This window comes from Lepisosteus oculatus, chromosome 2, assembly GCF_040954835.1.
Source record: "Lepisosteus oculatus isolate fLepOcu1 chromosome 2, fLepOcu1.hap2, whole genome shotgun sequence".
Classification (NCBI taxonomy): Eukaryota; Metazoa; Chordata; class Actinopteri; order Semionotiformes; family Lepisosteidae; genus Lepisosteus; species Lepisosteus oculatus.
Window position 1 is genome coordinate 40,576,659 of NC_090697.1, and position 23,944 is coordinate 40,600,602.

The following is a 23,944-nucleotide window of genomic DNA, read 5'->3' on the forward strand; positions in this document are numbered from 1 at the left end:
TGAGGAAATATTAAAAAAGCCTTAGTGCTATTAATAAATCTGTGATTGATAAGTATTCGAAGTAACTACGTTTTTTCTCAATTCAACATTTCCTTACGTTTTTAACGTAACATTTGGCGTTTCGTTTCAAGTCTATTTGCCACAAAACCTAACATTATTATATAAGTATGATCTCTCTTTTTGTATTCTATACACCAAATAAATTACTAATTAATTTATTTTACTTTTAAAAAATATAAAAAGCTGTAATTTACAACTCAACCGAAAAAAAGAAAATAATGGAAACGGGTTTAATATTTCGATACAACGCATGAAGTTCAACGATAGAATATTATTTATGCGTATTCTTGGTGAAGATTTGAATATGGAAGAGCACTTTCCTGGGGGTGAGGGGGGGGGGGGGGGGTTAATGACGCAGGTCACGAGTAAAAGAGAAGCCTCCCACGCCTTTTCAAGCAGTAGCTTGTTTCATGTGCCTCCCCCCTGTTTATATCAAAGCAGAAGGAGCCTGCCTGCTGTAGTGAGCAGGAGACCCTCGATGTAAAGCCTTCGGTGGAAGACGACGCAGTTGACTAGTGTCGCGTCTGACTTATTTACTCGCTTAGCACTGATAACATCGGGGAAAACAACAACAATAATATCCTGCGAAAAATAAGAGTTGCAGCACTTTATCATAATGAAGCTTATGATTCTTGTTTTTCTTGCGGTTTCTTTCCTCGGAGGTAGGAAAGCAGACTTATAGTTCCATTCGTATTAAAACTTCCTTTCGACTTCATGCGTATTGAAAAGGAGTATCGTGCTTTCAGCACCGTGGACAGCAGACATGTTCAAGGGTTATTTTAGAGATATGGTGCAGCTCGCGTAGATGAGATTCAAAGTTGAAATACCTTTTGTACACCAAAAGAATTGTGTTATTTAATTTATATATATATATAAATGTGTGTTTGTTTTGCTTATCACGATTCCATATTAAGCTTGTACCTTTTTACATTTTTACATTTATGGCACTTTTGCTACTGCATGCTGAAGATGGATTGTATAAGAACAGGATAATATATAGTTTACAAAATGTAGGTTAAACCTTACAAAACGTATTACAATAGCACAATCTCTTTCCTTACAGTAGCCGCGGTAGTTACAGAAGCAGTAGCAGAAGCAGTGTCAGTGATAGTGGTATAACCACTTTTAGGGCTATCATAAATGTATAGGTTAATTTTAAACATGTTTTTTAATTTGTGCTTGACAGATATCTCATCTGTGCCTATCGAGAAAGAAAGAAAGAAGGAGGATTTGGTATGTTTTCATTCCTCTTAAACTTCATAATCTAAGGAATTCTTAAAAAAACAGGACTTGTACTCCTGCTGCTAAAACAGGAATATATTAAATAACGAATATATTTGTATTTAATTTTAGGTCACTCGTTGCATTGCCGAAGTAATTTCCAACGCACTTTCAAAACCAAACGCTGCTCCTGTCGATCCAGAATGCAAAGAAATTATTAAAACGGGTAAGTTCAGAACAGCTTTGACTCGTTATTTGAAACTTCAGCAATCAAATGAACTTAATTGAATTGAAGTTGTAATGCGAACAAACGTTTTCGATAGCACCTTTTGGACTTGCCAATGTGTGAGAAATTAAGAATGTTGAATTCAATTTGTATTAAAATATTAGTCCTTAAATATTTATATGAGCTGTTTATATGGATTTATAGAACAAGTATCATACACCAATTGTCTTTATCATTCATTCTTCTGCTGCATTATTATTTTATAGAACCATTTCTTTATACAAATAACTAAAGTAGTGTTTAGGAGCAGTGATATGCAGAAATATTAATATGTCCAAAATTCTATGTCTAAAATGGTCTAATTGTATATATCCCAGACAGCTCAAGTCTTGCACTCCAAATGTGAGATGCATTTGTACCTTGTCTTGCATTTCCACTGCATTAAATCTCCCAGAGAACTCACACTAGCTTCCAGACAGATTACTGTAATTTGTGTAGTGCTCTGCTCTGGATGTGTTACTAACTTTGATTTGCACATTGTATTGACTGTATACTATATGTCAATTGCACTAGATGAAGTATAAAATGGTTTTAGCTGGGGCTAGTTGTGTGTTAGCAATTTGATAGAAATCTCACTTACATATCTTATTCTTCATAATAGTCCCATGTTATGTATTTATATACTGTATCTACTCTATTTAAAATCATTAAGTGATTATTAACAAATCTGGTATTATGTATGTGGGCATGACATAGAAAAAATAATAATAGGAAAATGTTGTCTGTAGTCTCCTGGTATCGTCAAAAACATATAATTAAATTATTTATTTAACAAGCTCAGCTTATCCTGAGTGAACAAGCACTAACAGATTACAGATCATTGTATTCTAAACATCTAAACAGCAAAATAAAGCAATATTTCAAGCAATTCCATTATTTACCCAGTGTTAGGACCTTCTTGACACTACGGTATTCTTTTTGAGTGAGACGCATTTCTAAGAAACTATCAATTTAATCAATAATATATTCGTAACATCAGTTTCTATGGTCTTCTGTACTTTTTCACACATCAACCAGTGCTTTTAGAAAATGAACATCTTTACCCCTCATGGGAGCCTATTATTTAGACTGATATCACTTGGATCATGAGCTGGTCCCAAGTCCACTGACACGTCCAGGCAGCCTATATCTTCAGTAAGGGTTGCATACAAGAGTCAGAGGGGGGGAAACCAGAGTTATAATAATAATTTGGAAAGTGCTTAAAGCAATTTCGCAAGGCTTCTGAGACTCATGTGTTTTTGTATTTATAAATAAGGCACACATTTTAGAATGTAGGCACAAAACCCTAGTATCTTAAAACTGTTGATATGTTTGAATGCTAATCATAGTTAATATTTCTAAAAACTGCATCTCTAAGACCTTCAAGTAATATTGAATCAAAACATTTTCTTAAAACCATAGTGTGCTGTCATTATGAATTATATCAATTGCTTGGTGCTAAATGAATATCATAATTCAACGTGGTGTTTCTACAAAAGCAGCAGAGGTCACCAAGGGTGTTGTTTATTCTTGGGCAGTTTTTTTCATAATGTTCTGAGAAATATTTGGAATTCCAGGGCATGAATGAAAACAATGAGAAATATGATCACTGAACTTGAAAGATATAATAAAATTGTCTGTGCCATTTCCATCTCAGGCATGTATCTACTTCCAATGTAGTATATACAGTACAATAAAATATGAGATCGTATTTTAGCTAAAGAAATTGTGCTGATTTACAAATCAGATGGATGCATAAACCATTAATGTTCATCTAAATTGCTTTTGCTTCACATAAAATACATTTTTAATGGTATTCTATTTTGTCTTAGGAATGCTGTTAGACTGAGATGTATTTTCTGTTTCATGCCTCTTTTTCCACATTCATGATATTGTATTGGCAGAATAGTTAAAATGAGGCTGTGTATTACAAGTTATATTGCAATATTCACTCTCACATAAGAGAGAAGTAATTTATGTATCTCCAGTGTTTGTCTCCTATGACTCTGAGCAATGTTCGGACCGTTGTTATGATATTGTCATAAAAGAATACCCTAATTCTAATAGCTGCAAAGAACTCCAAGACTTTATGACTGTTTAAACTGGTGAAGATCCCACTCTCAAATCTCACGTAAAATGTAGTCATGAAGCACAATGCTCACAAACTATATGCTAGAATTGTCTTATGAAGTTGTGAGTCAGGTTTGCCACTTCATTTTCAGAATCCAGACTACTCTTCTCTCAGCTGAACTTCTACTGGCTTTTATTCTTTCAGACCTCTTCGTTACTGTTGTTATACAGTAAATGATCCTCTTCTTCTTATATAAGTGTATTAGAATTGACACACCTTAGCTTTCTAGTATTATTGTCTCCTTCCAACTTAATTAGGTGACTCTAGCCAGTCAATCCACAATGTTTCACCCCCAGCAATTTAATCATATCAGGCAGGACATCACTTGACCCAGCTACTTGCTCCATCTTTGTCATTCCCTCTTTCCATCTTCTTTTCCTTGCTGCCTGCTCTGTGTCAAACCATACAGCATCTTCCAGACTGTATCTATTTGATTTTTCAGCTCCACATGCAGCTCTACATTGGAGTCTTGTTTCACTTTCCTTAATGTTTTTTTCACTCTATGAGCTCTTGTGAACTCTTCACTCTTTTGTATTGTTCATTCCAGTTCTCTTTCTTGCCTCCGCCTTCTACTTAAACCCCTGTACCTCTTTGTTCTGCCACCACTCATCTCTATTTCTTGGTTTCCCATATGTTCCTCACCCACACACTCCTCATCTACTGCAGTTACACAAACTCTCTGAATATAGTTCCACTCCTCATCTGCTGTGCCTAATGGCCTCCTGCTCCTGCTGAGCTCTTTTAAATGTTATTAAATGCTTCACAGCTTTAGTGTTTGCAACACTTCATCGGCTTCTCTTTCAGAATGTTAAAGGATGCTCTTATTTCATTTGCTTTAAATATCAAAGTTAAATTTAGAACCGACTAAAACCTGTGGCTCATCTACTTTTTAGATTTTTTTAAAAAAAATCTAAAAAAAAGTAAACATTTTTTCTCAATACCTTTTAAAAATAAATCCTAAACAAGACATCATAACGTTAACTATAAGTAAAACTAGTCCAAATCATGCCAGTAATTCTAAGCCCCTGTTAAGAATTTCAGCACATTTCATACAACCAACTCATTTTATATTTTCTTCAAAGAAGCTCTTTTAATGAAAATTAGTCAAACATAAAAATAACACATATTAAATATTAAATTGATAAATAAGGCCAAAAATTCTGTAGTAGTAAACTGTATCCTAAGCAAAGAGAGCTAACTTTGTGTAAGTTCCATTTTTGATTCACAACAGATTTTCAATTGTGCTAAACATATGACGACTGTATGTAATTTTCCTCCATTCTCTGTTGCTTGGACACTTACAAAAGGCTTCCTTTATGTGCCCATTTAGGTTCAAAACATGAAATAGCAGAAAAGAAAAGCAATGAAGAGGTTGTTCATTTTGATGGGTTCCATAGTCCAGAGCCTGAAGAGCACTTGCAAACACACCAAGAAGAAATCAAAGAAGTAGAACCTGAGGAAAAAAGGAGCCTCCATGAGGAAAACCACAAGGAAAAGAACTATGTAACAGGAGACAAAAGAAGTGAGGAAATAGTCAGGAGACAGGAGGAAAACAAGCATCACAATTTCGAGGACAAAAGGCACATTTCAGAGAGTGGAGAAGAAAATGATGATGAATTTTCCAAACGCAGCCACCACAGTTGGCTAGCAGACAAAAAGCACAGAAGTGAGGAGGATTCTCAAGGATTGAGTGAGGAAGACAGTAAAAGCTCTCACTACATGCCGAGTCAAAGGAGTGATGAGGAATATGAGGATGAAAGTGCCCATGAGGCCCACCACCTGAAAAGATCAGAGGAGACAGAAGACAGTGAAGAGAGGGAAAAGCGCCGATATGGAGGCCACAAGCATTACCACAGAAAGCACAAAAAGAACAGTGATTCCTCCAGTGAAAGAACAAGTGAAGAGTTAGAGGATGAGGAGTTTCACTCAGAGGAGAAAAGGCATTATACAGGGGACGAACACAAGCATTACGAAGAGGAGAAGAGGGATTTAAGGGGTGATGAACACTGGGAAGACCGAAGACATGACTATGCAGAAAGTACACAACATGTGACAGAGAAAAGGCATCACTGGGGAGACAATGAAGAGAAGAAGCACAACAGTGAGGAGAAGAGGCAGTCCTTAGAAGAAAGTGAGGAGCAGGAGGAGAAACGCCATCATGGGGCAAAGAGACACCACTCAGAGGAGGTTAAAAGATATCATATTGAAGATAAGAGACCCATGTGGGATGATAGTGAAGAAGAGGTAGATAAACACCACCATGAAGAAAAGAGACACCATTACAAAGATAGCCAAGAGAGCAAAAGATACCATAGCTTTGACAGAAAGCACAGTGGGGAGCAGGAGGAAGATAAACATCACTCTAAATATAAGAGATACCATTCAGAAGAAGTGGGAGTAGAGGAAGAGGAAGAGGAAGAGAAGAGACACCACAGCACTGAGAAAAGACACTTTTTGGAGGAACCAGAAAGAAATAAGAAATACTTGGAAGAAAAAAGACACAGTATAGAAGAGAGTGAGGAAAATGAAAAAATACACCATGGAAACAAGAGAGGATACTTCAAAGACAGCAGAGAAGATAAAAAGCACCATGGGAAAAGACAGTCGTCTGAAGAAAGTGAAGAAGAAACACATCACAGACAAGCCAACAACCCCTATGCAGAGGAACGAGACAAGGAGGAGAAAAGACATCTCAAAGAAAAGCCTTTTTTAGACACTGAGGAAAAATGGCATAGTGCAGAAGCAAAGAAAAATGCTGAAGATTTTGAAGATGAGGAAAAACGTTACCTTTCAGAAGAAAGTGAAGAGGAAGAGGAACCACAAGGTAGAGAAGAAAAGAGGCACCATTATGAGGACAGCAAAGAAGAAGAATTTAAAAGGCACAATCTTGAAGAGGATAAGGAGCTGAAAGAGTGGCGTCAACCATCTGAAAAGAGACATTACATGGAAGAGACAGAGAAAAGGCATCACAGTGAGTATAAAAGACCCCAAAGTGAAGATGAGGAAGAAGACAAAAAAGAACAAACTTTAAGATTTCTTGAGGAGCAGAAACGAAACCAAGAAGAGCAACAGCTTGTGAGCGAGGAAGAAGACAGGTTTGAGAAAAGGTCTCCTTGGGAGTACCGTGGATACTATCACCCAGCATGGTGGAAGAGAAGTTATGAGAAAAGAAATGGCCTGAGAGAGGACAGCCTTGAAAATGAAGAAGAAAAACGACATCTGGTAGAGAGGCGTCAGTACCCAGGAACTGAAGAAGATTGGTGGGACAAGAGGCAAGCAGACATGGACTATGGACATCAGGTTTATGAGGAGAAAATGAATTATGCCTTTCCTCATCACTTCAAGGAGAAAAGGCCCTATCCAAGTCATAGGATGGATGAACTAGCCAAGTTACTGAACTACAAAAAAGCAGGAGAACTTCCTGAGCTTTCTGAGGCTGAGGAAAAGAAGAGAAGCCTTCATCAAAGACCTCTCACCCCAGAAGAGGTAACATTTTTTAAATTTATTTGACTACTGCTACCACAAAACATATTTCATTAGTATAAAAGTGTAATTGATTTATACATAGGAATTCTGGGTATGATGAAGTATGTAGGAATACGTAGGAATTCTGAATATGACGACAGTGATTATTTAGCAGCACCTCAGTGGTAGGGTGTAAAACAGAAAGGAAATGGAGATTTCAACTTTAAAATAAAAAAAAACATTTCTAAAATGTACAGAAAATATAATTAATAAGGGTAATTATTCAATGGCACTAGCAATGTTATTACCAGTATTACTAGTTTTAGAACCAAGATGTAATAGGATATTGTCTCATCTATTGTACTGATTTAGTTAAGTAGATACAGTAGGTTTAAGGTAACTAAGTCTATCAAAACACATTTGCTATATTGCTCATGATAAAAAACTTTTCATTGTAGAAATATTAGTTTTTTTCTTCTTTTAAGATGCATTCACTAATAGAAGGCACAATTGCTCTTCTGTAGAGAAAAGAATTTGTGCACTCATTGGATCTGTACCCGCTACTCTGATTTTTATGACTGAACTTGCAAGTTGGTTAAACAATTGAAGTGCTTGAACCTGGACTGTCAAGCTCTCCCACTGGGCTATCGACTGAATTGAGTACTACGACATTGCACAATATTTGTTACTAAGTTTGCAGCTAGTACCAGCATAAATGCTATAGTTTACTGCATGTAAGTCATTAGTCTTGATTCTTGGACCTCTAGTGTCAGGAAACTGTCTTATGCATAATCTCCCCTTACCATTTCATTTGCCTCTAATTATTTAGTATTTTTGCTACATTTAATATAAGAAATTCATCCAAAACCCAACAATGAAGACTTTACTGAGAAAGTAACAGGGAATGAAGGTGTGAAGTAGCAACACCTGAAACCATGCAACATCCTTATAAAATACTAAACATTTTAAGCACAATTTAACTAAATGAAATTATGAAGATGAAAACCAATCTGTTGTGGCAATTAGTAATGGTGGTGTAGGAATTATCATTTGAAATCTATATATATATAATTCCCATATTGGGAATTCTTTAAGTGGAGCATTTGCCAATATAAAGTTAACTATTCAAGAATAATCAATTTCGAAATCATAAAAAGAGGAAACAAAAGAATGATGTTGATATATGATAATTCCTTTTGTTGGATTAGTTCTTATTTTGTCAATTCATAAACTGTAACTTATACTGTATATATACAGTGCCTTGCGAAAGTTTTCGGCCCCCTTGAACTTTTCAACCTTTTGCCACATTTCAGGCTTCAAACATAAAGATATAAATTTTTTATTTTATGTGAAGAATCACCAACAAGTGGGACACAATTGTGAAGTGGAACGAAATCTATTGGATTTTTGAAACTTTTTTAACTAATAAAAAAAATGAAAAGTGGGGCGTGCAAAATTATTCGGCCCCCTTGCGTTAATACTTTGTAGAGCCACCTTTTGCTGCGATTACAGCTGCAAGTCGCTTGGTGTATGTCTCTATCAGTTTTGCACATCGAGAGACTGAAATTCTTGCCCATTCTTCCTTGCAAAACAGCTCGAGCTCAGTGAGGTTGGATGGAGAGCGTTTCTGAACAGCAGTTTTCAGCTCTTTCCACAGATTCTCGATTGGATTCAGGTCTGGACTTTGACTTGGCCATTCAAACACCTGGATACGTTTATTTGTGAACCATTCCTTTGTAGATTTTGCTGTATGTTTGGGATCATTGTCTTGTTGGAAGATAAATCTCCGTCCCAGTTTCAGGTCTTTTGCAGACTCCAACAGGTTTTCATCCAGAATGGTCCTGTATTTGGCTGCATCCATCTTCCCCTCAATTTTAACCATCTTCCCTGTCCCTGCTGAAGAAAAGCAGGCCCAAACCATGATGCTGCCACCACCATGTTTGACAGTGGGGATGGTGTGTTGAGGGTGATGAGCTGTGTTGCTTTTACGCCAAACATATCGTTTTGCATTGTGGCCAAAAAGTTCAATTTTGGTTTCATCTGACCAGAGCACCTCCACATGTTTGGGGTGTCTCCCAGGTGGCTTGTGGCAAACTTTAGACGAGACTTTTTATGGATATCTTTGAGAAATGGCTTTCTTCTTGCCACTCTTCCATAAAGGCCAGATTTGTACAGTGTAAGACTGATTGTTGTCCTATGGACAGACTCTCCCACCTCAGCTGTAGTTCTCTGCAGTTCATCCAGAGTGATCATGGGCCTCTTGGCTGCATCTCTGATCAGTCTTCTCCTTGTCTGAGCTGAAAGTTTAGAGGGACGGCCAGGTCTTGGTAGATTTGCAGTGGTCTGATACTCCTTCCATTTCAAGATGATCGCACAGTGCTCCTTGGGATGTTTGAAGCTTGGGAAATCTTTTTGTATCCAAATCCGGCTTTAAACTTCTCCACAACAGTATTACGGACCTGCCTGGTGTGTTCCTTGGTCTTCATGATGCTCTCTGCGCTTTCAACAGAACCTTGAGACTATCACAGAGCAGGTGCATTTATACAGAGACTTGATTACACACAGGTGGATTCTATTTATCACCATCAGTCATTTAGGACAACATGGGATCATTCAGAGATCCTCGCTGAACTTCTGGAGTGAGTTTGCTGCACTGAAAGTAAAGGGGCCGAATAATTTTGCACGCCCCACTTTTCATTTTTTTATTAGTTAAAAAAGTTTCAAAAATCCAATAGATTTCGTTCCACTTCACAATTGTGTCCCACTTGTTGGTGATTCTTCACATAAAATAAAAAATTTATATCTTTATGTTTGAAGCCTGAAATGTGGCAAAAGGTTGAAAAGTTCAAGGGGGCCGAATACTTTCGCAAGGCACTGTATCTGATGTTGTCCACTTACTCAGGGTGTTCCAAAAGGCTCTGTGCTGGGACCTTTACTTTTAAGTGATTACAGACTGCCTTCTAGTCTATTCTGATGACACTTAGATTTATTTGTATACTAAATCAGATACTGCAGCTGCACTTTCTGCACTTCACAGGTGTCTGTCTGATATGATATGGAAGCAACAGAATGTTCCTAAATTCAGTCTTGTCCCTGTTTAGTTTACGGTCATGAGCTTCAAATATCAGCTTTGTAAAATTGCTGACTTAAATGTGCTGTTGCTGACAGTGGTGGAATCAAACTGATGTAAATTAGGAATTATGGTGTCTTTTGGACCACGTGTTATCATTTGAAGAGCATCTTCTAGCTTTCTTCCACCTGCATAACATTAATCGGGTAAGACCCTTGCTCTGCATATCTGTCACTGCATATTGATATAAGGATGTTTAGTTATAGTCCAGCAGCAATTGGGATTGGGATCTGGTGATTTAGTTTTCTTAATCTACGAAAGATGAAGGAGGCTCCATGCCATGGGAAATATAGTGCTTTCATGTGAAACACTGCCTCTGAGAAACTCATTACCCAAACTTATTAGACATTCTGCAATGTGTATAGACCTTTTAGATTTATAGATCTTTTTAATAAGGCATGCTTCAGCTTTCTCCTTACTTCACAAAGGTAATTTGCTGGATTTTTATAACCCTTTATTGCTTCTGTTTTGTATTATTATGCATGCCGTTGTCCATTGCTTAGAATTTATTAAAAAGCAACCATGATTAAAATTGTATTATTATTGTTGTTGTTCTGAAAGCAATATCGTTTAGAAATGTGTAATATTGTGGGAGTCAGGCAAAGAGAGCAGGTAGAATGCATTGACTTCTCAGCAGATTATTAAACTGTGGCTCTGAGCCCCATTATTGTAATTAGACCTCAAACTATTTGGCTCCCAGGGACTTGCAGTATTCAACCTTTTGATGGCAGATTGTATCTTTTTTTATTCCATTGGTAGTTCTGTGAAAGAAAGCATTAAATTATAAAACAAGGTTATAAAAATGAAAAGAAGGTGCACAGCTGACTTGTTTGCTCTTTGATCAAAGGATGAGAGCTCTAATCCTTTACCATTGGGACCGTAAGACAACACACTTTTCATTTCCTTCTTGGAATGTTCCAGTAGGAGTCTCCTATTCAGTGACAGTCACACTAATTACAGCATAATTAAGCAGTCTCAGCACATAGACCAAAGAGAAATGTATAATGTACAGTCTATGAGAAATGCTGTGCAATGCAAATGCTAGCTTTGTTCTATAACTGCCTTATTGAGGGGAATATTTTTAACTCCAACTTGAAAGAGGTTTTGGAGATTTGCAATTGTTTTTCAATGGGAAATTGTTTAGATGTGGGCTGATGTATTCCATTTTAGGATTTGTAGAAACATTTGGCTTTAGGAATAAAAAAAAATCAATTGCTGAACAACACTGAGTTATACAGCAGAGGTTCCCTACTTTGGGTCTTGGGGAATGCTCATTTCAATTTTCCCAATGTTTCACTGAATTCGCAAATTGTTGAACTGGATTCGTAATTGATTTATAATTTGCAAAATAAGTCACTATGAATTTGATGCATTCATTTGCATCCAACTGGACCTACGCAGGGCAGCGCGGTGTTGCAGTGGTTATGTCAGTGGTTAGCTTTTGGCAGTTGTCAGTGGTTAGCATTGCTGAGTTCAATTCCTGGAATGCTATCTACAGTACATGGAATGTGTATGTTCTCTCCCACAATCCAAAGATATACTAGTAGGTTAATTGGCTTCTGGTAAAACTGCCATTGTTGTGAGTGTGTGCATATGTATGTCTGTATGTGCCCAACCTGGAAACTAGGTTTTGCCAGGGTCTATCCTGCCGTAATCCTGTTGCTGACCATGACAGGCTCAGGCTCCCCTGCGATTATGCAAAGGATGAACTGGTTATAAAATTAACTAATGGACCTGTGTATAGTCAACACAGTGCTCATTGTGAATTTTTTGTTACATTGTCACTTGCACCTGTGTCTGTTCATTATAATTGCCTATTGATAGCTGTTGTATTTTTGACACTCAGGAATAAGAAACAGGCAAAATAAAACAGGCAAAGCAAAAGTCAAAACAAGCATGCAACACAATTAAAGGCATGAATTAGCACTAGTGATTTAGAATTTGGTTGAAAATGAAAACCAGTAAACATGGCAGTCCAATAAGACCAGGTTTGGGAATTACTTAATATTTTAAAATACAGTATAAATATTATCCTATTATCCCAGTATTTAAAATCTCATAAGAATTAAGTTTTAGTTTGAAATCTATTGCAAATTGATAACTTTAATCAAATTCAAGATAGCTATCCAATAAGATCAGGAATGGGGGTGTCTTTTCAACCCACAGCTGTCCAGTTTACTAGATAATCTAGTCAGATTGTCTTGGGTTACAGCCATAGTTTCTCACAGTTGAGAAAATTAAACGGAAGCTGCTGCATTTGTGCTCGTATGAGGTGGATGGCAAATGTGCAGTACAAGTCATATAACAGCTGCACCATAGATATGCACATTTATGAACACAGCTTTCAATACCATGCTATTGCTCTTATGCAAAATCAGTTTCAATACACTATATACCTCACTGCAAAGCTTAGACTAGGCATAAGGCAGGTTTTAGTCAATTTGAATAATTATTTACTTAACTGGACAACAATGTCATTTTAAGCTTACAAGATCTATATCACATACATTCCCCTATAGTGAAAAATGATATAGGAAAGAAAAACAGATAACAAATATTGCTGTCTAATTTATTCCAAGGAGAAGGAGCTTGAGAACTTGGCAGCAATGGATCTGGAGCTGCAGAAAATTGCAGAGAAGCTGCATGAAAACCGAAGAGGCTAAGATGAGAAAGCAGAAGAGAGCTCCTGTCAACCTGTGTACTGCTGAACATGAACTAGTGCTGGTTAAAAATTACTTATTAACCTGCAGTGTTATTGTAATTTCCACTTAAGTGAAGAAATGTTGCTTAATTCAAAGAAGCCTTTATAATCCACTTCAATAGTGATTCAAATACACTGTTGGAGCTATTTGTATTGTGCGGTTTTTATGTTATTTCAAGATAACTGGCATGGGAATTGTTTAGAACAAAATAGATACATTTGACCAAACTGTGTACTATATATATATTATCATTGTTCTGAAATGACATTACTGTTTCTGTTCTTGAGGTATGTTTTTTTTGCATACAATAAAATCCAACTTTCTGGGACCAAATGAATGCTCTATTGTGGCTTTTCTCTTTTCACAGTTAATCTTTGTCTAAATATTTAACTATCACTCATGGAGGGAGTTTTCAAGGCTTGACAGTCATTTATGTGCTGCCATTAAATTAATCAAAAGCAGTTTAAAGTCCCTCTGCCCCTCTGTGCACAACAAAATAAAAACTAATGTCAAAAGCACTGCATTTTTAGATTTTTACTTTTTTTGCTTTTCTTCAAGCTGCATCATCATTCAGCTTGTCAGGGCATACCATTGTGGACAATTTTCTGTTGTAATCAGTTACAAATCATTAGATTTACTAATATTCACAGATGAGATCAAAAGTTAGATATTACATCTTTTAACAGGGATCTACAGCTAAAATGTTGTTCACCGAACAGCATACTTTAATACCTTTTGTTATTATACCCAATGTTATTATAAATTTCCTTATGGGATTAATAAAGTATTATCTATCTAAAACTATTTTTGATCATTACCATTTTTATAACTTCCTATAGCTTACTGTAAAGAGATGTTAGCCATACTTTATTGATACCTTAAGTTTTGCTTGTTGAATATTTCACCTTAGCTGGTCCATGCCTTGAACAGTTTTGCCCCATAATCTTTAATTTAAGAAGTCACACATTCATTCAGTTTAGTTTCTTCTCATTCAATTTACCTAATCATGTAGCATGCATATATGCTTGGGTGTGATGGGGTTAATTGCATTATTGTTAGATCAAAGTAGTGAAACTATTTTTAAAACAGTGTCCAAAAAATATACATAGAATGGAAAATTGGTGTATTGTTGATGTATCACATACATCAAAATATGTAGATCCATCACTGAAAGAACACACTTGACAAAGCTTAAGACAAGTCAAATAACCAGTCTTTAAATTCCATAAATTCCATTATATCACTGGACGCTATAAACACATTACAAATTCAGTATCATACACAGCTACCTTTAGTATTCATCTTTGCCTCACAGAGGTGTGATCTTTGATTCATTTGTCCTGTGCTGTGTTTATGAATTGACACATGGGTGTCCTAAATATGCTCTTTCACTGATGCGATTGTAATGTGTTAAAAGCTTACGGAGGGTGTGCTTGCAATACTGAACAATGAAACACATAAATGTAACAATTCAGGATTGATTCATTACAGAAATAAGAAATATAAATATAGTGAAAGAGAAATAAGTCTGGTTGCTTACAAACTGTATTACACATTTCCAGATTAACAGCCTTGCATATCATATCTTGCATTAAAGTTGGGCATATGTTTTTACTTATTTGAAATTTAATGCTCATAAACAGTTGCAGCTTTACATTATTATTTAAAAAAGCCCTCTATGGGTACACTACCTGTAAGAGCCTGCAGCTTATCAAACCTAAATTTAATCAAAACCCTAGGCAATGGGATCCTTAATTATATTTCTGAATTACATTACAGTTCCCATTTTCTATTACAAGGCACAATGAAAAAGAGCTGAGAAATATCACACAATTCATTTTATTTGCACTACTTTTGAAAAATCGGATGACATTTAAAACACCAAGCCTTCACCACATCCAAGTCTTATACTTATGACAGCTTTTCATAGCCAAGGCAAGTATTGCTTATTGACAATAAAATAATGCTCCATGGATGAGGGGACAGAAGCACATAAGTACTGTATTCTGCCTTTTTATACAACACAGAAGGAAATCATTTTCCACTCAAGTGCAGTGTTAAATGTGGCTATTTTGTAGCTTCTTTCAAGTTAAATTGGCTCAGAAATGGTACCTCAAAGTCATCAAAGTCAAGGTGAGACAAGTTGAAAGGATGGTCATAACCCTTTTCTCACTACCCAATTACTCAACCTGACCTTCTGTCCCAATATTTTTTCTCATTCAAAATAAATGTTTCAACATTAGAAATTTATTTAAATTCACCCTAGAGGGTAGAACAGATGTTATTAAAAGTAAAATATGTAGAAGCTGTACTTCTCTCTGTATTCCTAACAATACATGTACATTTAAATTACTCCCTTTATACATACATTGTTCTTGAAAATATAAACAAAAACACATTTTTCTATAGTACTTTATTGAAATATATACAGATAGGTCTCTTGGCTAACAGCTCATGTTTGCTCTAGTAGAGTTTTTGATTTCTTGCTTGGCACTTACTTTGAAATAAACTTTTAGAAAAAGTTCAGTAATGGTTTTTAGGTAATCATAATTCTAAGCCCACTTTTGAATACAAAAGGCTGAATATAGCTTCACTGCCTCATGACGGAGAGAAGCCACACAAAACAAAGCAAATTTCTAAAAATATTTTTGTTGCATCCTTCAGCACTCCAACACAGTATTTTAAAAGCACCAAAATGATACATGCCTCACTCTCGAAATATTTTTTTTATACGTCTGAAGAAAAGAGCTGGACATCATGCTTCTGCAGTCAAACATCGGCCTCTTCAAGTTTCTGCCGCTTAGGTGCCGGCTCTTCCACTCTCTGAGGTCCCAAAGATTTGGCAGTATCCATGACAACTGTGGTTCCTGACAAAAGATATCCACCTCCTCCACTCATCAACAGCTTGGGGTGAGTTCTGTTCGGCAAAATCTTTAACATAAAGAAAAATAGTGTCAATAGATTAATGGAACTATGCTCATACGCTACTGCAAGTGGCAGTGTTCTCCAATCACATTTGTTAGAAAAACGCACTCATTTACAACAGAGATGATAAACACACCTGCTATGGCTGGCCAGATTCGATTAGATAAATCATCCATACCATAAATGATACTAAACACACCAATTACATTGTACTACTCATTGATGTTTTGAGCTGGCCTTTTTCTACAATAAAGCATCTCTCTACTAGTTTATTTTTTAATTAACCTTAGGCATAGGGCAAGGTTAAAGGTAAATTGTGTGACAGTGCTCTGAAAATTCAAAACACTCGATTTACTAAATATTATAAATGACAAAAATGGCAAAAAATTAACTTCCAATTATTACTATCGCTCTTTGGCAAGAGTTTTCTATTGTACAAATGCCGATGTATATTTCTTTGTAAAAATGAATAGAAATCTGACATTTCCCTTCTCTCGAACCACACTATTATTATTTTGTTGATAACATAATTACAAGGCTCTTATTACTATGTCAAAATGTCCTATCAAGATCATAAAAAAAAAAGACTTAGTACAGTTTCTGTGTAACCACCAGGAGTTTAGTCACTGAGGTTTCCTCCAAATCTTGAAGAAGAGTGTGTATAGGCCTTGTGGGATCAATTTTTTTCCCCACATTGTTTTCATGCAACTACATGTCCCTGTCTAACCTGATAAGTGACATATCAAACAGGAAGACCGCAAATTGACAGAGATACAGAACTTCAGAGTACTGTGTGTGCAAGACCAATACAGTAACATCACCAAGTGCTCTTGCATCATCAGTGTAGGCCATGCAGGCTCAGACAAGACGTGAATTGAATCCTTATCGATGGCTCCATCTGCAACTGTCAAGTGGGCCAAACCTGGCCTGCAGGATAAATTCTTCTCACCCTTAACTTACACTATTCCTCACCAACTCAGAAATAGATAATGAACCAGAAGAACTAAGGCCAACAATCCCTTTGAATCGTGTTTGTTGCTGGCTATGAGGTCAACTGAGGAGTAGCGTTGCAAGATTTGGGCATTGCGTCTCTGTCTTAGAAAAAGACTGGTAAAGCAAGAAGGGCCTTATGTACTAGGCCCTGGACAATTCGGTGGAAATCCAAAAATTATTCTAAAAGGTGGGAATATTTTAGAGAGTTTATTAGCAAATAAAATAACAAAGCCAAGAAAATACAAATTAATTTAGCACAAATTAATACTGCAAACAGCTCAACATATGGCTTCAAAAGGTGTTGAAACAGACAAGAAATTGAACAACCAATTGCCTATCAAGCCTAGCTCACAACATTATTGAGGATACTACATACACCTTTTTCCTCTTTTTGACGAAAGCAAAATTTGGGAAGCTTACCTGATAATGCCTGAGCCAGGTTTCTGACAACCTGAGACTGATCGCTCCACCTTGCTCCCTGAGCTTTGTGTAGCATTCAATTAAAGGCTAAATCCAAAATTATAAAAGAGAGATTAGTTTTAAGCGCTTAGGAAGCAAAGATAAAATAAAAGAAGAAGAAGAATAGTAAATACCTCTTTATACTGGCAGTATATTACAAAAGGTCGAGATGGAGCCACAAATTTCAATAAAGAAAGGACCACAGGGCACGGATGAAACCTACTGGCTATGATCAACCTGTAGGAAAAGAAGGTAAGAAATGAAAAAATAAACTATTTGACAACAACGCATTGCGACTTTGCCAGTTGGCAAACTGGAGGCAAATGGTATAACTAATTCAGAACCTAAGGACAAGAACATGACTTTGATAACTTTGAACTTCTGACTCCAAGGTTTGCACTGAGGGAAAGAGCAGAAAGGAACCACTCTTTAAGGGAGGGACCCATTGTTAAAACTGTGGTGTCCACTCCCAAGGTACCACATTCAAACAAGCTCATTGCACTCTTTTCTGTACATTTTGTCAACTTCATCATAAGTGTCAAATACTGACTCAAGGGATGTCCAAGCAGAAAAGTGTAACAATTTTTAACAAGAATCTATCATTATGTCAAATGCAAATTAGTGGAGGCTAGTTCAGGTTAGGAGAAATCAGATTGATTTACACTTTTTCCCCCAGCTTATACAGCCAACATACAGACATTGTAGCTGAAGTACAAAAGGGCTCTTCAGAGAATTATCATACAGACTCATACCTCCTTCTGCTTTGAAAACATTAGATGTGTATCCTGGGGCCAGCTGTTCTAGCTCAAACCACACAACTTGGATCAAAAGCATTATTTATTACTGCGACACCCAAGCAAGTGTAGCACCAGCTCAACACTTCCTGAGCGCTTATCAAAAAAGTAACTCCTCAAGTAAGACATGCTGTAAAGTAGTTTTCCTTATTAAAATATGAAGGAATCGCCTGTTTGTACAACATACCACAATATACTCTGTTATGAATATCTTTATTAACACTTTACACTATTTTAGTTATTCTATAGGGGTGGTGAAGTGGTGTGATGCTATGGACTCCTGCATCAAAGCTCTTGGATCCTGGCTTGGATTCCAAAATGGGGTGCCTTCTGTGTAGAGTTTGCATATTCTCCCTGCATTAGTAGAGGTTTTCTCACACCTCTCAAATCTGACTGGCTATTCTAAGCTATTCCTTTCTTGCTTGTCCTTTGATTGCACGGCAAAAAACACGAGCTTTCAGTCCTGCTTCGCTCAAAATGGCTTCTGGGATAGGCTCTGGTCGGTCATGATCCTCACCAGAACTAGCAGCTATCTTGTAATGGATTCTGTTTATATCTTTTATTCCTTTCTCACTGCCTTCAGAGCCAGTTTATCCACCCACTTTCTAGTTATTCAAAATCTTAATCCCGTTTTTTATATTTTACATTTCCTATCAAAGCAGGGTAATTCCATTAATTAAGAATACAATAGTCGTAATTCCCTTAATTAAGAATCCAATAGTCTGAGCTTCTCCAATTGCCTTCGTGTTGTAATTACATCCTAGCAGCCTCCTTATTGTACCATTACAGTCTTATTCACTTGTTTCTACAGTTCCAATAAATAGATATAATTATTCTCTTTATGATTTACTTATGTGGGCCACCACAATATTTAACGAAGAACAGGTTGTAAAATATACATTAACCATTTCACTCGGTTTATGAAAAAAAAACATTTATTCCTATGTTAGAAATTGTTTCATGTGCAGCATAGCTGAAAAGAAAAAATATTGTTTGTATGCCCAATAAATGAGCAATAAGGGTGTACAGAATCAATTGTATGCAAAAGAGCTGAAATAAAAAACTGTAACTCACCCATCTGCATTTCTTCCTTCTAACAAAGAGGCAGCAGCCAAAAGTCTCTTTCTTTTTTCTTCAAGTTTAATTTTCTTTTCTTGAACCTTAAAAAAAATAGTGTTTGTGGAACAAGAGCAAACAACCATTTTTAAACCAATGTCAATTTAACACCTATATTTAAAACATCCTTAAAAGGCTGATTAGCAGATTATCTTCAAATAGAAGACTTGAAACAGAGGAGGTAATACTTGAGGACCGTGTCAAAAACTATATCACAGTCCATTTTCTAGCACTTGGCAGGTTGCTTCTGAGCAGAAGAAATATCTGTCGAACAAAAAGTCCACAAGTGGTTCAATTTGTATTTTGCAGTTTTTATTTGAGGTTTTACACTGTAGCTATCATCAAGCATCATTTAAAAGATTCATCCTTTTAGTATTTTATGACTTTTTCTCTGTGTTAAATTTCAAATGTTATTTGAGGAACAAAGCTTACTCTGAGCTCTCTCTGGTTTTCTCTTTCTGCTTTTGATTTGTCTTCTGGTCCCTCACTGGTAACCACAATAGCTTCTACATCTGGGCTGCTGTGCTCTGCCTCTCTCTCTACTGCTTCGGATACAGTTTTTTGGGGCAACTCTCTCGCCCCTGTACTGCTATCTTCCAAACCACTTTTCTCTTCAGATTCCAGGGAGAGAGCTCCAGCCAGTAGGGCATTCACTTTAGCGAGGGGAAACTCATGAAGTGTTTGATAAAAGTGCGCAGGAAAGCCAAAGCTATCTGTAGCAGCTCTGACTGGCCCTCCCCCAGGATACATTTGTATTACTGACCCATAGCCTGCAAAAACACAAGATTATGGCAAAACAGGAATAACATTTATTAGTCAACTATGATATATGACAAAAAAACAAAACATTTAAAACACCAGCATAACGTTCTTGCAAAAACCCTAGTATCTAATTCAATATCCAAAATCTCAGTACATACACTTAGGAAGAGTCAGTAATATACAGTATTTTAAAGACAGGTGACATCTTTAAAGCTGGAAGACATTGAATATTGAACACATAATTTTTATTAATAACGTGTTTGTTTCTCATAAGACTGACAGACAACTCTAAAAGGAGTTGTACAAAATATATCAATCTGTATTTTATGCACATTTCTGATCAGACAATGTGGACATCATACCTCCCATTCTTTCCATGACTGCTCCCAGAACTAGCCCAGCACAAGTATCAAACACTATCACTTTGCTGCCTGCATGGATGTTCCCTAGAGTTAACATCTGTGCCAGAGTGTCATAACGTAAATGGCTACAAGAAAAGAAAAGCAGAAATTAAAAACTAAGCTTAAAAAAACCAAGTCACCCCGATTATAATTCTGAGGCAAATGGTAAAATAAATGACAAACAATATACCACTATGTAATGTATAAGCTAAAAAACGTACATCATGTAGAAACTGAATTCTCGCAAGTCTTAAAGAACTGACTTGTTATTCTTAAAAAAAGAATTCTAAAAATAGTATTTTTCTTACCAAGAAAAAGACTGTTAAGGAGAACAGTTATAAAAAAATCAAATTAAGGGAAAACTAGAGTGACACATGGCAGTTGTCCTCACTATCCAATGTTTGTTATCCTTTCATAATCATATACTGGATATTCTAATGTGAAACAACTATTTTCCTTTTCAGAACATGCACACATTCAAAACATGATTTTCACTATCTATTCTGTAGATAATTTTAAGCATACTGGTTTGAAAACATTAATTTTTGTTGCAAAGAATATTAGTACTGTGTACTAGAATTAATAACTGAACATTTGAGTATTAATGAATACACAGGTTTATTAATAAGGATAACAGTTTTACAGTTTTTCTTCTTTGAACAAGTTCATAAGTATAACACCTAAAAAACTGCTTTCGTTATTAACTATTATTTTGGTAGACATCAACTTACCATATTTTTCCAGGTTCTCTACCATGATACATCAATGCTAGAATACGAGTAGAAGGCTTCAGAACAGTTATATCACTTTCATACCTGTAAAATAACAATGCTCCTTCATCTATTTTCATTTAACAAATCAAAACAGGCCTTCACCTGGCTGCATACTGTTACTTGTCAAGAGTACGTCTGATGGCGAGATTTAAGTAAGTAAAAAATAATAAAGGAGCAAAATATACAAATGTGCTATTATTGACTTCTCAATGTCAATTTGATTTTTAAACTTCACTGACAAAAACAATTCTAGGCAAGCAATGATCCAAGTGAAATAAAAGCTGTTAACTTTTAATCCAATATATTTTAGGATTAGACATTTATTCCATCATTTCTAGTAAATTTAGAGAAAGATATGAAAATATTCATAATGGTAATCTTATTCAGTCTTACGTTATATAACTAAGGCTGAAATAACATCAGATAGTAAAACTCAGGGGCAAATAGTGTGCAAAATTCTGCATTCCTCATATGGATAAAATACATAATTACAGTATTTTCCAGCATACAGAAAATATTTCTATACAATCACTTAAAACTGTACCTTCATAATATATAACCTTTGTGTTTTAAAAAAACCTACTTTTTCTTTTTTTTCTTGATGTATTTCTCCTGTGCAAATTCAGTTTTATCTCTGAAAGTTGTGCTGTTTTCTATAAGCTGCTGCACAATCTCCTGAAGGTTCAACAAAAACAAACAACATTATACAATGTACGTTGCTTATGTGCCAGTCAGATGTGAAAAAACAAAATCAGATAATTTAAGCTCCAAATGTTCCTGCTCCCACTATCCTGATATAGGCAAATATCACACAAGCAAATACTCCTTCACAAGCCTGGAAGATGTACAGTCTGGATCCCTAGTTTGTCATTTTTATGAACACAACATATTTTTCAGGACAGAAGGCTTCACTACACATGATTAACAAAATATAATACTCTTTTACATCACACTAAAGAAAATTCAATATCAAACACAACATAACATAATTAAGGATTCAATCACGCAATAGACAACACTAAGTGATGTACCTTTCCCTTTAAGCCTTGCTCTTTTAAAGTTTCAATATCATCTCTGGTAAGTTTCTGGGATCTTCCATCATCCACTATATTTCTGTTGTCCATCCCTGCTTCCTTGGTCTCTGTAAATAAAATCACAAATTAAGGGTGGATCACAAGATACATCAAAACTCTGTTCAATATGGTTAGGATTTCACCCTTTTCTTTTCCAAAGTATGATTGTATTCTAAGCTTTGATCACTGAAGTGTTCCTTATTACACATGCATGCATATTCCTTTGTGTTCACCAGGTTCCTAAACAAAATAATTCTGCAGGAGTTTAGCATCTATGTCAGTGGTGAGTCATAACCTGAATTTATTTGATCCTTAAATTACACTGATAAAAATCTGGATTTTAAAAATATCGAGTACAGCATGTTACTTATTTGTCAAGGACTAAGAATGGAAGCAATCTCCTTATATGACTGGAATATCCAATATACATAAATGACATACTTAATGCCAACTAACATAAATTACATGGGTATCTTGACTCATCCAGTGAGCTCTAAACATTATTTTACTTGGCAAACTGGATAGAACTGTCTGTATCATATACAATACCAATACCATATATGATACCACTGTACTATATACAATGTGGAACATTAGTTTAGACAGATAAGACTATTGATCCCAAAGGGAAACTGAGTTTCAGCATAAGGGAGGTAACAAAAGTCCCTCAATGCACACTATTAAAGAAAAGTTTGGGGGCACATACATACAAAGCTTCTACATATCATAACATATGTTGTAATACCTTGAGGGTTTTCTTCATGTTTCACTTTTCTTGGCTGAAGCGTTCCACCAGAAGCAACTTCAAAATTAGTTCCATACAATTCACCAATAGCGTTATCAAGGAAGAACCACTGCTTTTCAAAAATTATTTTTCTATATCAAGAAAGTCAACATAAAGTTAAGCAAAGGCATAAAATAAACAACAGACAGACATATTATGACAAAACATCAAATGAGGCATTGATTCAATACCATACCTAAGGTTTATTTCTACGTGTGTTCTAAATTTTGTTTGCAATCCAGACTGAGAAAAGGCGAGCATAGCAAAATAATGCTGAGGAAAATATAAAAACGTTTATTTTTAACATTAGGGTTAGGAGGCGAAATGATGCAATAAGGCAACGCTTCCTAAATATCGACGTCGACACACAATAGTTCAATCATTATATAAGGTATGAGCGTAACACATTCCTAAAACAGGGACGCTCTGATATTTGAAACCGTTTCTAAAATACTGGATATCAAATATGAATTGCGGTAATAGAAAAACATATTTATAACTTCGCATGATAGTAAAATAGAAAGGTAATAAGCAAGAATGTAGATAAAACCACATTGTATTACGAGTTACACAAGGGATAAGTATTTGAATTGGATCAAACAGACGATTGTTACCTCTTTTTTTGTACTTGTACCGCTTTAAAAACATCTTCTCGTTTCAGCACAACGTGATCGCCTTCTTTAATTGTCCACTGAGCATTAACAGCTTCCCCATTTTCCTCCATCGCCAAGAAACTCCACAATTCAGCGATGTAATGATGCTAGATATTTTTTTGGAAGCTTGGGACTCCCTCTTGCTTGCCTTGCTAAGACACTTACCCACGTGTGTGAGTACTTCCTCTCGAATTAAGGAAAAGTAAACAGCCACAGATAAGCAACACATACAGGCAT

General features: G+C 35.9%; 2 protein-coding genes across 2 annotated transcripts; one reads left to right on the forward strand and one right to left on the reverse strand.

The window, feature by feature from the left end:
• Positions 1-479: 479 nt before the first annotated feature.
• On the forward strand, positions 480-13,311 carry chgb (chromogranin B). The gene is made up of 5 exons (XM_015349393.2): positions 480-722; positions 1,247-1,293; positions 1,414-1,507; positions 5,008-7,163; positions 12,852-13,311. Exons 1-5 carry the CDS (start codon positions 677-679, stop codon positions 12,933-12,935), a joined length of 2,427 nt encoding a protein of 808 aa, XP_015204879.1. The 5' UTR covers positions 480-676; the 3' UTR covers positions 12,936-13,311.
• A 1,486-nt stretch (positions 13,312-14,797) lies between these two features.
• Positions 14,798-23,908, reverse strand: trmt6 (tRNA methyltransferase 6 non-catalytic subunit). The gene is made up of 11 exons (XM_006626001.3): positions 23,669-23,908; positions 23,016-23,146; positions 22,229-22,338; positions 21,781-21,872; positions 21,156-21,239; positions 20,386-20,510; positions 19,694-20,031; positions 19,220-19,305; positions 17,486-17,588; positions 17,313-17,399; positions 14,798-15,905 (listed from the first exon to the last, which is right to left on the reverse strand). The coding sequence occupies exons 1-11, from the start codon at positions 23,776-23,778 to the stop codon at positions 15,744-15,746; spliced, it is 1,428 nt and encodes a 475-aa protein (XP_006626064.2). The 5' UTR covers positions 23,779-23,908; the 3' UTR covers positions 14,798-15,743.
• Positions 23,909-23,944: the final 36 nt, after the last annotated feature.